At 41.9% G+C, this 13162-nt stretch overlaps 1 protein-coding gene across 5 annotated transcripts in view; it reads left to right on the top strand.

The window, feature by feature from the left end:
* bora (bora aurora kinase A activator) overlaps positions 1-12856 on the top strand; it is a 51683-nt gene extending 38827 nt beyond the window's left edge. For 3 of the 5 annotated variants that reach the window (XM_069890579.1, XM_069890578.1, XM_069890580.1), the window contains 4 exons: positions 3238-3785; positions 3979-4119; positions 6687-6879; positions 11973-12856. In XM_069890579.1, coding sequence (XP_069746680.1) covers positions 3238-3785; positions 3979-4119; positions 6687-6879; positions 11973-12091 — 1001 coding nt within the window. In that variant the 3' untranslated portion in view covers positions 12092-12856. The remainder of the gene's footprint in view (positions 1-3237; positions 3786-3978; positions 4120-6686; positions 6880-11972) is intronic. The other 2 variants (XM_069890581.1, XM_069890582.1) reach the window with 2 other exon arrangements.
* The last annotated feature ends 306 nt before the right edge of the window (positions 12857-13162 follow it).

Here is a 13162-nt window from a genome sequence, read left to right as displayed (position 1 = left end):
CAGCATTCCCACTTTTCTCAGGTGGGCTTGCCCGTGGGCCAGTTTTACTATGGGCCGATATAGACTTCTCAGGCACACTACCCTTCCATCTTTACTCTTCCAAAAGTCTGTGTCCACTTGGCAGCCGTGGGTTTCCCACGTACACTGCTCTTGGGCGGAAGATGTTTCTTGGGCGGTTTTCAGTTCCAGCTCCTGTATTACTTGAAGCTGCTCCAGAGTAGTGACATCTTGAGTGAGTATCATGGGCAACATGGGGACTTGTTGTGACTTATCGTGTTCCTGCTTAGAATCGCACAGCGAATGCAGAAGCTGGTATGTAGTAGCGGCAGGCAGTTGCATATAAACGCCCTCCTCGGTACAATATAAAGTAGCATTAAGTTTGCAGAGAGCATGTTTCCTAAGATAGGGACAAGGGTTGTGGGTGACACAATCAATCTTTCCTGTACTTGACTATCTCCCACCGTCAGGGTGGTGGGTTGTGAAACAAAGTCAGTCAAAGGTCCTGGACACCTCAATGCTACCTACAGTTTTTTCACTCAGGGGTAATCCTGTGGATGGTGGCACAGATGACATGATGGCCCCGATATCCACCGACATCAAACTCTCTTTTTCCCCCACCCGCACATTAAGCAAAGGCTGGCTTTCTCCATCTAATGGCAATTGGAGGAGGGGGGCCTGTACCACCAGCCCCTCCAGGCACCCCTACAGGTTGGGCTGCTGAAAGGAGAACTGGGACCGTTGGTTACAGTCCTGGCCCGCAAAGGGATTTTGATAAGGCCCAGGTTCTCTAGAGCAATCTTCCCCAGGGCTGGCTTCTACATTCCCGTGCCCAATGACCCTTCGTTCTGCAATTTCGGCATTGATCCTGGGTCTTATCCCGGGGCCTGCCCTGCTCTCGGCCACCCTCACCCTTGTATTCGTTTTTTGTATACAAATAAACTTCCCTGTCCGCTTCTCCTTCTGGGTGAATAACCCTTCTCTGTCCATTTTAGTCAATACAGTAACAGTTTAGCTCAATTCTTTCCCTGCCAATCCAATTGCTTCATCTTGTGCATTTTGGGGTAGCAGGCAATTTAGCAAGGTCTGCACAGCCAAGGATTGGTTATCTTGTGATGGCACCCCAGCATTTTCTTCCCAAGTGTTTTTAAAACGAACCACAAAATCAATTGTTTCTTTCCCAGCCTTCTGGAGGCAGCGCGTTACTTCTCCCATTTTCTCCTATCGGGACTAGGAAAGATTCTTTTACTGCCTGCCAGTGGGATCCATAGGCAGCTTGTAACAGCTTACGGATGTCGCCGGGCAAGGGATGACAGATGGCGCAGCTTCACTGCAGCCAATGGTGGAACACTATGGGTCTCCTTACTGGGTCTGACAGATGGCGCAGCTTCGCTGCAGCCAATGGTGGAACACTATGGGTCTCCTTACTGGGTCTGGTGCTGCTCTAATCATGTCCCATGCCTCAGTGGGCATCCAGGGCTTTAATATGGGGGTGTCTCCGATCATTTTTCGGGGCATTTGACTAGTTGAATCTGGCTTTTCCTTTGCCCCCACTACGCGTTGTTACTCCAATCCTTTCTCAGACCTGGGTTCTCTGTGCGCTGAAGCATCAGGCGCCGAGGCAACATTCACTTCCTGCCAAACAGGAGGTTCAGCCTGATGCGTGGACCCAATGGGGGGCCCGTCCCGCATCCTGCTGGCATAAGCCATTGCTGCCTGGACCAGGTTGTCCCAGTCGCTTCCCCTTCCAGCAGATAACTAGGGATACAGGTCGACAGGAGGCGTGGAGGCCATGCCCGGAGGTGCAGATGGTGCTCTGGGGGAATAGGAAAAGGGCCCGGGAAGCTCTGAATTAGGGTCTGTCCCTTTTCCTTCATTTCCGGTCGCGGGCTGATGCCGCTTCGCAACCTCTGTCCACTTATTAAAACACCCATTAAAATATCCGAGATCCCAAATGGGGTCTCCTCCTTCACTATTAGTAGATTCTTTCAGATCTGCTATCAGCTTTAAATTAAAACTTACCCCGTACGGCTATTCATTTGTGAACCACCCACATAGATCATTACTGAACAGGACGGCATAATTCCAGTTTCCTGTTTCTCTCATCACGGTGTCAGCTGGCGAGCCCAGAGGCTGCAGCGGATCTCCTACCAGTTGGTGACGTCTCCGTTGTTCCTTTCCTCAGGCTTTCTTCATTGGGGTCATTGTCGTGGCCCGGGAACAGACTTGTGTGCTCGACTGGGAATAATTGCCTTGCTGAGCCAATTTCCCATCTTGGTCTCCTGTTAAATCTTAACAACAGTTATACAATATATACACAGTTGTCAGTTCCCTTACTTTACAGAGGATGCACCAGTGCCTCTTCTGTCCTCGTTGTCATCCTGGGTTCTACTTCTCCGTCTTCCCCCCGTTTTAGATAGAGAGACTCCTACTCTCTGTACATCACCTCTCCCTCTCAAGCAGGGATCTCAGTGTGTGATCCTGCCTCACCCCCTTTCAGCTAGGTTCTTGGCTTGGGCTGTCGCCCACTCACTCCTATGGGACCCTCAGTCCTAGGTTCGTGATCCTGTCAAATAGGATCCTGCTCGCAGCCCCAGATTTGTTGCGGAGAAAGAATCAACTACCGACACCAGGGTAACGCTTCGGAAGAGTTTTATTAGCGAGATGTCTTGGAGACCATGCCCAGCACACAGCCTGAGCTTGCTCTGCTCACAGCCAGTTTTAACAGAGTTTATATACAATAAATGGCAGTGCATTCCTGTTCCGGACCGCAACCTGACAATAGTTTATCATTGTCAACATTTGGCAATAATTTAACCATTGTTTCACAGAATTCCAAAGCTTATCATGTCTGCAGATAAGTGTGTCTGCAGATAAATCACAACCTTGAGGTTCCCTGCCTCCACTTAAGCAATATGCAACTGACTCTTGCATGTTCTTGTAAGCAACTTATATAAGCAACCCTTTGTGTTCAGATTTTCCGCCACAACTACTAGTGCTTATTAGTATTCATTCTTACTTTGGGAACTTAAACTCAAAAATATGGCAAGGAAGTTTGACTACAGTATTAAATTCAGCTATTTTTGAAACACCCTAACCACTTGCTGAAATTTGTTATTGTTTTATAATCCTATATGTGCTTTGAGAAATGCCTCTCTTCCAATCATCCTCTGTGGTTTAAACAGTTTTCCAAATTTTCTATTAATATTCATTAATGATTTTTTTCCCCTTTTTTTGCAGGAGGGAAGGACTTTGTTTTCATGTCTCCTATTGCTCCTTCTGCATTGATCTTGGATGGGAATTTTGAGCACTGTACAGAGTCTCCTTTCATAGAAGGATGTTCACCCATTAAAATGTGCTCTCTTGTAAATCCCAGGCTTCACAATGTTCCTTGTCACACCCCTCCTGACACTTTTGCACATGAAATCAAAGATGAACAGAAAATGTATTCTGTAACAAATGCTAACAAGCCACCTGATGTGGATACAATCTTGATATCTTCATTTCTTGAAGCAGACAGCAAAACAGATTGCATTAGATCTCACAATCTCTTGGTCAAAGAGAACATGGCCCTTGAAGATGGGAATAAGGATCATACTATTGATATGGCAGATCCAGAAAAAAATGAAGGGTGTGATAGTACTTGGATAAAGGACAACGTAACAAATAATAGTATTTCAGTGACTAGCTCTATGACTGGAATTGCATTTAATGTGGATAGCCCTCGTCTATATTTATCACCACTTGCAGAAAGCAGCACTATTCCTTTTGATAGCATTAGTATTCAGGTAAGGATAATGTTTTGTACAGTTCCATCACAAACTGTTGCTCAATGATTTAATTTTGTATATTTTGACTGTTTACATGTGGATTATTATGTAATTGGATTTTGCAAATATGCATATATTACTAATTTTCTTCAGATAATTAATGTTACATGGCTTTTTTATTCATAATTAATTTTGTTATTAAATCCAATAGGCTGAGAGTGGATATAATACACAAACCACTTCTGCGAGTGGCATAGGGGATACTATTGGAACATATAGCCAATTTGATGAGTATTTAGAACCACAGACACATGTTGCAACTTTAAATGAGCTTGATCCAAAACCTCTTAAGGTAATGTTGCTTTTATTTTTATATAATCAATGCATGAAAGTTCATATTTGGAAGGTTGAAATCAATTTGATCTGTTGATAATGATACAAAGGTTATGATTGCCACAAAAAAAATTATTCTCTCTTGACAAGAACATAAGAAACAGAGCAGAACTTGGCCATTGGGTCCCTCCCACTTGCTCTGCCATTCAATGTTTATAGCTAATCATTTACCTTGGTGCTGCTTTTTTTGTGCTAAATCCATATCCCTTGATTTATTTCATGCCCAAAGATCTGTTGATCTCTGTTGAAAACTCAGTGACTGACTCTCTTGAGTACAGAAATCCAAATACTTACCACTCTAGGTAAAGACATTTCTTTTGATCTCGGTCCTAAACCATTTACCCCTTCATTAGGGTGCAAGCCAAGGCAAAGTTGATATGGTGATCCATTTGTTGCCCATGCAGTGGAGAGCCCCCCGCCCCCCCCCCCAACTTCTTCTTACTAATGACAGGTCCAAAGGAACGACGAAAGTCGATGCAGTTTGGTGCCTGCAGCCTCGCAGGAGTTGCCATATGCTGAGAACAGTAGTCAGCTGCCTTTGGGATTCCATATTTTTCCTCACTGTTTACTCCCAAAGCCTTTCCCGTGAGTTGGTATAGCCACAAGGCAGCGGAGGTTTGAAATTGGAGTTTTCTCTCTCCTAGATGAGTCACTATCAATGGTTAACGAGCCCCATCTGCCTGGAGCAACTGGTTTCAAGGCGCCAGTGGCCTGCCTTTGCCCCATCTCCTGTCAGTGAGAACAGCTCTGCTGGGCATAAGAACTATGCCACCCATATAAGATACATGACATGAAGAGAATTTGTGCAGCAGTGGGAGCTTGTCCCCACTACCACTCTTCAGCTGTGACAACCTTTAGAGCCTGCTGAAGACAAGGAGAGGGAATAAAGGGGGCCTTTTCTGGCTGGCAGCCAGTGATGAGTTGTATTCCGCAGGGATCGGAGTTGCATCTGCTATTTGTTATGTGTACATGATTTAAACAACGGATGGCTTTGTAATGTGGAAGGAGGGTGGTGTTGAGGAAGCAGGGAGCCTGCGGAGAATACCATGTAGAGAAGTGTATGGTCAAATACTTGGGTAGCAGGAATAAAGTATTCTATTTTCTAAATATGATAAGAATTCCAAAACTGGAGGTCCAAAGGGACTGGGAGCCCTGGTGCAGAATTCCCTAAAGGTTAACTTGCAAGTTAAGTAAATTCTAAAGAAAGCAAATGCAATGTCAGCGTTCAATTTGAGAGGACTAGAATATAAAGCAAAGATAATAATTTGAGGCTTTATAAGGTGTTGGTCAAACTGCATTTGGAATATTGTTAGCAGTTTTGGGCTCCCTATCTAAGAAAGGATGTGCTATTAGATATTGAAAGGATGTGAAGTTGTGGGAAGTCTAGGACCAGAGGGCACAGTCTCCCAACTGAAACAACACCCCCTTTATAACAGATTAGGAGGAATTTATTCAGCTAGAAGGTGATAAATCTGTAGAATTAATTGCCATAAATGGCTGTGGAGGTTGATAAGTTCTTGATTAGTAAGGGTGTAAAGGTAATGGGGAGAAGACAGGAAAATGTGATTGAGAGGATAAATACACATTATGATTCAAATTGTAGAGCAAACTTGATGGGGGAATGGCCTAATTCTACTTCTTTGTCTTGTGGTTGTGTTCACAGTTATAGTTAGTACAAGAAAAATAATGACATTTGAGTAGTAGAAACTATGGGGGCTTCAAGAGCCTGATGGCTGATGGATTGAGAACTATTCTTGAACCTGGAGGTGCTGGAATTTTGTTTTCATAACCTTCTGTGGCATTAATTAAAATTAAAAGGCCTCAAATGTTTGAAGAATGAAGCTCTTTTTAAAATATTTTTATTGATGTTTTACAATATAAACAGTTGTACAGTACAATTATACATTGCACTACACGATTTAAGAAAGGAAAAAAAGATTGAACAACAAAAAAGATTTACAAATTCTCTTTCCTTCTCCTTCTATAATAATTTTATCAATGTTTACATTATTTGCAATTGAACATAACAGTTATCTATTATATTATCAAAATCAACCAAGAAACAACAAATCTCAAACAAAAAAAAAGTAAAACCATATAAATCAAAACTCCGACCACTAAGCAAGGTTTTTTAAAAAAAGAGATACATGGGAATCAGGTGACACTAACCTGGAACCAGACGGCACAGCACCAAAGCATTAAAACACCCTAATTCTTTAGGTTATGATAATAGTCCATAAAGGGGCCCCACATCTTTTGGAAGTTAATATTTGAATCTTTAATAGCCTATCTATTTTTTCTAGCCTTAGATAAGACATGATATCACTTATCAGAAGAATGAAGCTCAAGCATGATAGGATATTTCATTTAGCGTGTTACAGCTACAGCAGCCTTTTGAGTGAATATTAATGTGAAGCTCTATGTTTTATCTATGAATCAACTTGTCTGTCTTGATATCAAAAAAATTTAATCTCTAATTGAGCATTTTTTGGTGAAGGAAAATAATGCATTCTTTTGTCATTTCAGGATTTCTCTACTTTGGAGTGCAAAGAGAACAAATACTTGTTAGGAATAAACTCATCTGCTATTTTAAATAAGCCTTTTCCTCTCAGTAGGCTGCACACAACACATGATATGATGCTAAGCCAGAACATTTGCTACCTGAATACCTGGAAAAATCCCTGTGAACAAACATTAAATAGAATACTTAAAAGGAATGGTATGGATTCCTGAGATGTATGTTAAGCATCTGAAATTATAGCTCCTGGAATATAGTTATTAATGTAGTTGCTGAGGCAGACTGCTATATTAGCAGCTAAGGAGTGTGTATATTTGAGTCTGTGGAAAGAGAAACAAAGTTAAGACCCTTTGTCAAAGTTTTGACCAGAGAAACTGTTTCTGTTCCACAGAAACTGCTTGATCTGCTGATTGTTCCCAGCAATTTTGTTTTTATTTCGGAGATCTGCAGTTGGTTAATTCTTTATTTCATTCTGGGTGATCAACTTCACTTCAATAGCCATGTGATCATGGCCCAATATTTGGGGTACCCCATTTTTAAAATTAGTTGTAAATTTACAGTACTCCCACGCCAGTGCTCCTTAATTCATGGCTAGCAACTTTGGAAATGAAAGATCATGGAATGTTTGAAGGGAATTGTAAGATTAGTGATATTAAGGATTTTGAATTTGAGTTCAGCATGAGGTTATTCTGTTAGGTTTAATTTTGCTTCAAACTAAGAGTTAATTGTCAGTTGGATATTCTAGATTCTGAGTATTGGCACAATTAGTACCAGGATACAAGCTCATAATAATGAAGAGTTTTGCTTTGAGTCAACATTGACCACCATGATATCCATTTCTTCTCATAAATGACTGAAGTAACAATTCTTAATGAACTTTTGTAGTGGGTTACACTGATCTGCAAGTGAACTGGGTCACAGAGGTATAGGCTCGCGCGGGGCTGATGTCATAATGGTCCCGGGGGGCGGGGGGGGGGGGGGCCCCAGAGGATCATGAGCGTTGTGCTGATAAGCTCTTGGAGAGTTCCAGTAATGTCATTTAGTTGGTTCATCTCACACAGAGCTTCCGTATGGTTTTTCTTTTGTTCGCTGCCCAGCACATAGACCACCATGGTGACCCCAACAGTCCAAAATGGCATTTTTTGAACCCACCGTGAACGACACGAGTGCTCAAACATAGTCTCACTGAAGCTGTTGACCTTTTGGATCTCACAGCTGGTAGTCTGGTTTGAACAAGCTGAGGCCCCAGTTTGAGGTCAGGCAAATCACTACAGACTCCACAAAATAATACTACGTGGTCAGTTTGCTCGACCAGGTGACTGCAGGACAAATCATCGACTTCTTGCATCTTACGACAGCCACTGACGGGTATGAAGCAATTAAGGTGCCACCTTATCTGCACCTTCAGCCTTTCCTGCTGCAAACGAGCAGCATGGCTGCTTCACATGGATACTTATTGAACGATATGCTGACATTAATGGATGGCTCCAGACCCTGCTTACTGTTCAAGCGGATATTTCTCGAACAGATGCCAGAAGACATCTGCCTACTCCTCGCAGACAATGACTTCAGTGAGCCACGCAGGCTAGCAGCTCGTGCAGATGTCCTGTGGGACACCAAGCAACATGGTCTGTTGACCTAGTTGCTGCCTCACACCCAGTAACTCGTCTCTCTCCTACTCCACCGAGGACTGTCAGCCGCAACAGGTGGAGACTCAAACTCAAAGCGGTGGTGCCTCTACCATCAGAAATGGAGTTCTGGAGTCCGCCACTGCCGTCCACCTTGCTTCCATTCAGTAAACATGAGGACCAGCCGTCGCTGATGGCTACGACAGTTTGATCACAGAGACGGCCTCTTTTATCTATGGGACCAGCAACTCAGGGCAGCTTTTTCTTGTGCACACGGGCAGAGGTCAGCATCTTGCCCCCCCTTGAACTGAGACATCCACGCCAGGAAGTTTGGACCATCCCTTACCACTGCCAACAATAGGAGCATACACATATATGGGGTGCGGATCATCCTGCTCGAGTTCGGCTCCTGCCTTTTTACCAGGAACTTCACTTTGGCTGATGTGTCTCAGCCCCTACTTTGAGCAGACTTCCTTTGAGCTCACTGCCTCCTGGTGGACATGAAATGGTGCCATTTGGTCAATTCCAGGGCCTTCCAGACCTTCACCATTTGAGAAACCAAGTTCCTAGCCGCCACCCCCCCCGCCCCCCCACCTTGACTCGGCAACCTTATAAAGCAACAAGTTTGTCAGAATCCTGGCAGGATTCCCAGGCATTATAATGTCCCAGTTCTCTGCCACAGTTCTCCACCGCAGTTCCCAAACATGGCATCCAGTACCCTATCCCCACACAAGGACCACCAATACATGCCTGGGCAAACAGCCTTCCTCCCAACAAGCTGCGACTCGCCAAGGAAGAATTCAGGAAGATGAAGGAGATGGGAATCGTTTGGTGCTCGAATAGGCCATCGGCCTCTCCTCTACTCATGGTGCTGGTCTTCTGAGAGATAGAAACCTTGTGGGGATTACCACTGGCTCAATGACAGCCAACCTGGTTTCCCACATCCAGGACATCACAGCCAATCTACATGGAGCAAGGAACCTCTCAGAAATAGACGTGGTCCGGGAGTACCACCAGATTCCCGTGCACTCCAGTGATGTTCCCAAGACCGCCTTCATCACCCCGTTCGCCCATTTTGAGTTCCTCCGCATGCCATTCAGCCAAAACAAATGTAGTGCAGACTTTCCAGACACTCGTGGACTCAGTAGGGCACGGCCTGAATTTCATTTTTATCTACCTAGACGACATCCTCATTGCTGGTTGTTTGTGACAGGAGCACCTAACATATCTGCATCTGCTCTGCCAGCAACTGAGCAATTCTGGCCTAGCCATCAACCCAGCGAAATGTCAGTTCGGCCCGACAGCCATCGATTTCCTTGGCCTTTGCATTGATCGACACGGGGTCGCCCCCACTTCCATCTAAAGTTGAGGCCATTCGTAAGTTTGCTAAGCCAATTAGTCGCAGGTGTTGATTGGGATGGTCAATTGCCACAATCATGCAACCTATTTACAAGCTGCTGTCCGGTCAGACCAAAGAACTCAGCTAGCACGCGGAGTTTACGGCACCTTTCAACCTGGCCAACGCCACTCTTCTAGTACATCTACGGGTTGATGTACCCACTGCCATCACAATCAATGCATCCAACATGGCTGTCCGTCGGCATTGTCCTGGAGCAGCTGATTGATGGGCATTGGAGACTGTTCGCTTTCTTCAGCAGACACCTGCGACCCCCGGAGTAGAAGTATAGCGCATTGAACAGGGAGTTGTTAGCCCTCTACCTTGCCATAGAATCTAGTTAAATAGGAGAGGTTTGATATCTTAACAGAAGCTGTAACTTTTACAGAATTATCACATCATAATTGTGTAGTTTTTTTTAAAGTTTTGATTCAGTACATTGGGGTTGAGGAATGCAATATTTTGGTTGAATATGGTTTGGGTATATGAGAATCAAAACTGTAAATTCATTTCCCAATTTTACATATTTTTTTTATATTACCCTTTATTTGTAAGCTGTTGGAGCTATTCATACGCATCTTTGTCTTATTAGTAGTTTAAAAGTAGGCTTTTATTTAAAAAAAAGCTGCTAAATTGAAGTAAAGAAATGATTCGTACAAATTCCAACAAAATTCTGTAATACTTTGTATCTTAAATCATTATAGGGGCAATTCAAATAAATTTCCCCAAACCTTTCTTGCTCTTATCATACGCATGAGTCAAATTAAATACTTCTGTCAACGTTGCCTCCAGTCAGTCAGGAATAAATCTTGACAATCGATAGAAACTCTTTTTTCAGCAATTTTAATTTGCATGTCATTTTTTTTAAACCTCTCAGTTAATCACATTTGATGCATCTGAACAATGTTAGGTCAGTACAGTATACTCATTTTGTAATGCTTTAATATGTTATTAAAAAATGTCCAGTATTCTGTCCAGCATTCCAAGCTCTTAAAGCAAATAATTTATCTGCACACCCACATAGTGCTTCAGTGTTGATCTGAAAGGCGCTTTGCTAATCTACATGTGCATTCTCAATTAGAGTTCCTGAAGAAAGCTTAGCAATGACTGTGGATGTTATTGCAATAACATTGTAATGGAGTGGGGAGAGAATCAAGAGGAACCTAATGTTGACAGCCAGCTAAGCCATAATTTTGACAGCCAGCTAAACTACACCTGAAGATTAGCACATTCTCTGTCTAACATTCATGAGCTGTCACACTATTAAAAATAAATGTAATGAAAATGTTAAAAACATTCTTAAATTGTGGAAATTATTGTTGTTTTATTTCCCATCAATTAGTAAGGTGGTTTTTAGTATATCAATGAAGCGCAACTTGTGGGTGTACAGAGAAATTATTAGCTTTGGGAGCTTGGTGTAGATTTCTTGATCCTGGTGATGCAACCTGCCCTTTGAAAGTATTTGAGCATGACCAGTCTTCATGTTGTTGCTGTGAGCCAGAGATCTTTTGACAATGGAGACAGCTCTATGGCAGATTCCAAAAGTAATAGTGTCAGGAAATGGAAGATGAAATATTGATGCATATGTTCTACCAACGATTAAATAATTAAAAGCAGAACCCAGAAAAGGCGAGCCAACTGCGTTGAAAAGAATTGCCAGTACGATAAAGAATACATGACAGTTGCAAAGGATATCATGTGAATTGAGCCATGGTATTGATGTGTTACCGTACATTGAAGTGAAAAAGCTGGATCACTGTGGAGGGGAAATGGTTTGCAATTGTAATGCAGATGAAGTTGGGGTTTCAAGGAAAGATGATTTTAAAAAGGATGAAGTGGTATCTACATTAGGAATCATAGGGTAGCATCAGGTCATAATGGAGCCAGGAGCCTGTTGATCTACCAGTAATTTAATAGGAAATGGGTCTTGGCTACGAGAGAATTAATAATATGGATGGGAAATGAGAAGGAGGGACAGGTTTGTATTAGTGGCACATGGAGACTGAGGAGAAGGTTTGGCTTGTTGGTTAGGTAAAAGCAAGGGGAAAATGAACAGAATTTAGGTTTTCTTAAGAGGGCACTTCTAATTGAAGTGTTGCTTCTCAGTTATTAATATTGCCGGTAATTCTTCCCTATAAAACCAAATCCTGGGAAATAAGCGAATGCTTGCATCGAGTTAGAAGTAGAACAAAGTTGCATGTTTTGAAATTGGTCAATTAAAGTGATTTGGGAGCCAACTTCCTTTCAACGTTTCCTTCTTTTCTTTCCAGCAAGATTTTCTCCACCTCAGCTGCACAAGAACTCATCTCGTTTTGTAAGACAGCCCCTTGAACTGACAGTGGAGGAACTTGAACCCATTGACAATAGCTCTGGCCTTTATTTTAAATAACTGAAAGTAGTCAAAAGATCTGGCTTTTAAAGCTAGAATTTCTGTTGTTTTTGAATGTAACATCCACTGTTATTCTACTTGATTCAATAGTATTCTGAAAATATAAAAGAACCATCGGAATAAATTGCAAAAAAAAAGATCACTTTAAGGTATTAACTTGCATGTATTTTAAAAAAACTATCTTAATTTACTGATCAGTTGCTCTGTTTCCATAACTCATGCTCAAAACAATTTCAACCTTGTATTTTTCATACAATCTGATGCTTTAAAAAAAAGCTCAATTTTTCAACATGTTTGTCAACCATGTGCTTGCAGCCTGTAATGTATTGTACTTTAAATTAAATCTTTTATTGTGTATATCTAGAAACAATTCATTCTGACATTTGAAACTATTTAAAATTGGTGACAACTTGCCATCATTTCAAATACATGTCGCTTCATCGAAATCACGATCTTTGCACTGAGAAGTGAGATCTTGGATGCACAGAAAACCAGGTATATATCATGTATAAATTTGAACAAAAATGGTTTTTTAAAAGAGCTGATTTGAATTCTGCTTTAACATCAATAAATGTTTTAAAATAGCAAAAAAAAAACTCCCATGTTTACAATTTAGACACTTTTACATTTAATGTAATATTTTTTTATTGAAAAGTAACTACATCCTTTGGAAAATCTGTTTAATAAAGTTTCTAAATCTTGAATTTTTTAATTTTATGGCCTGTAATTTTGACATTTTTAAATTCAATTATAAGCAGATTTTAGATTAATAGGTGTGGTAAACCACTGTAATGCTATGATTGGCAGTTAATAAAAGACTTTCAGTCTTGTGATCATTGATGGTGCATCAATTTTATTAATATATTTTTGAAAAGAAGCATGGAACGGTACGTGAACCCTGAGAAACTCAGCATCGATCCTCGATCGCCAGATGCCCCAAACATTGCTTTGAAGACTTTGTGGCAGTTGCCCCGAGCGATATCACCACAGATGCTAACTGACTGAGAAACCTAGCAGTGCCGTATATGGACAGTAGCCATTCCAGACCACACGATCGCCACCATCTCCTCC

This window comes from Narcine bancroftii, chromosome 7 (assembly GCF_036971445.1).
Source record: "Narcine bancroftii isolate sNarBan1 chromosome 7, sNarBan1.hap1, whole genome shotgun sequence".
NCBI lineage: Eukaryota > Metazoa > Chordata > Chondrichthyes > Torpediniformes > Narcinidae > Narcine > Narcine bancroftii.
Note: the sequence above shows the minus strand (reverse complement) of the source record. Positions and strands in the feature narration are given on the sequence as shown.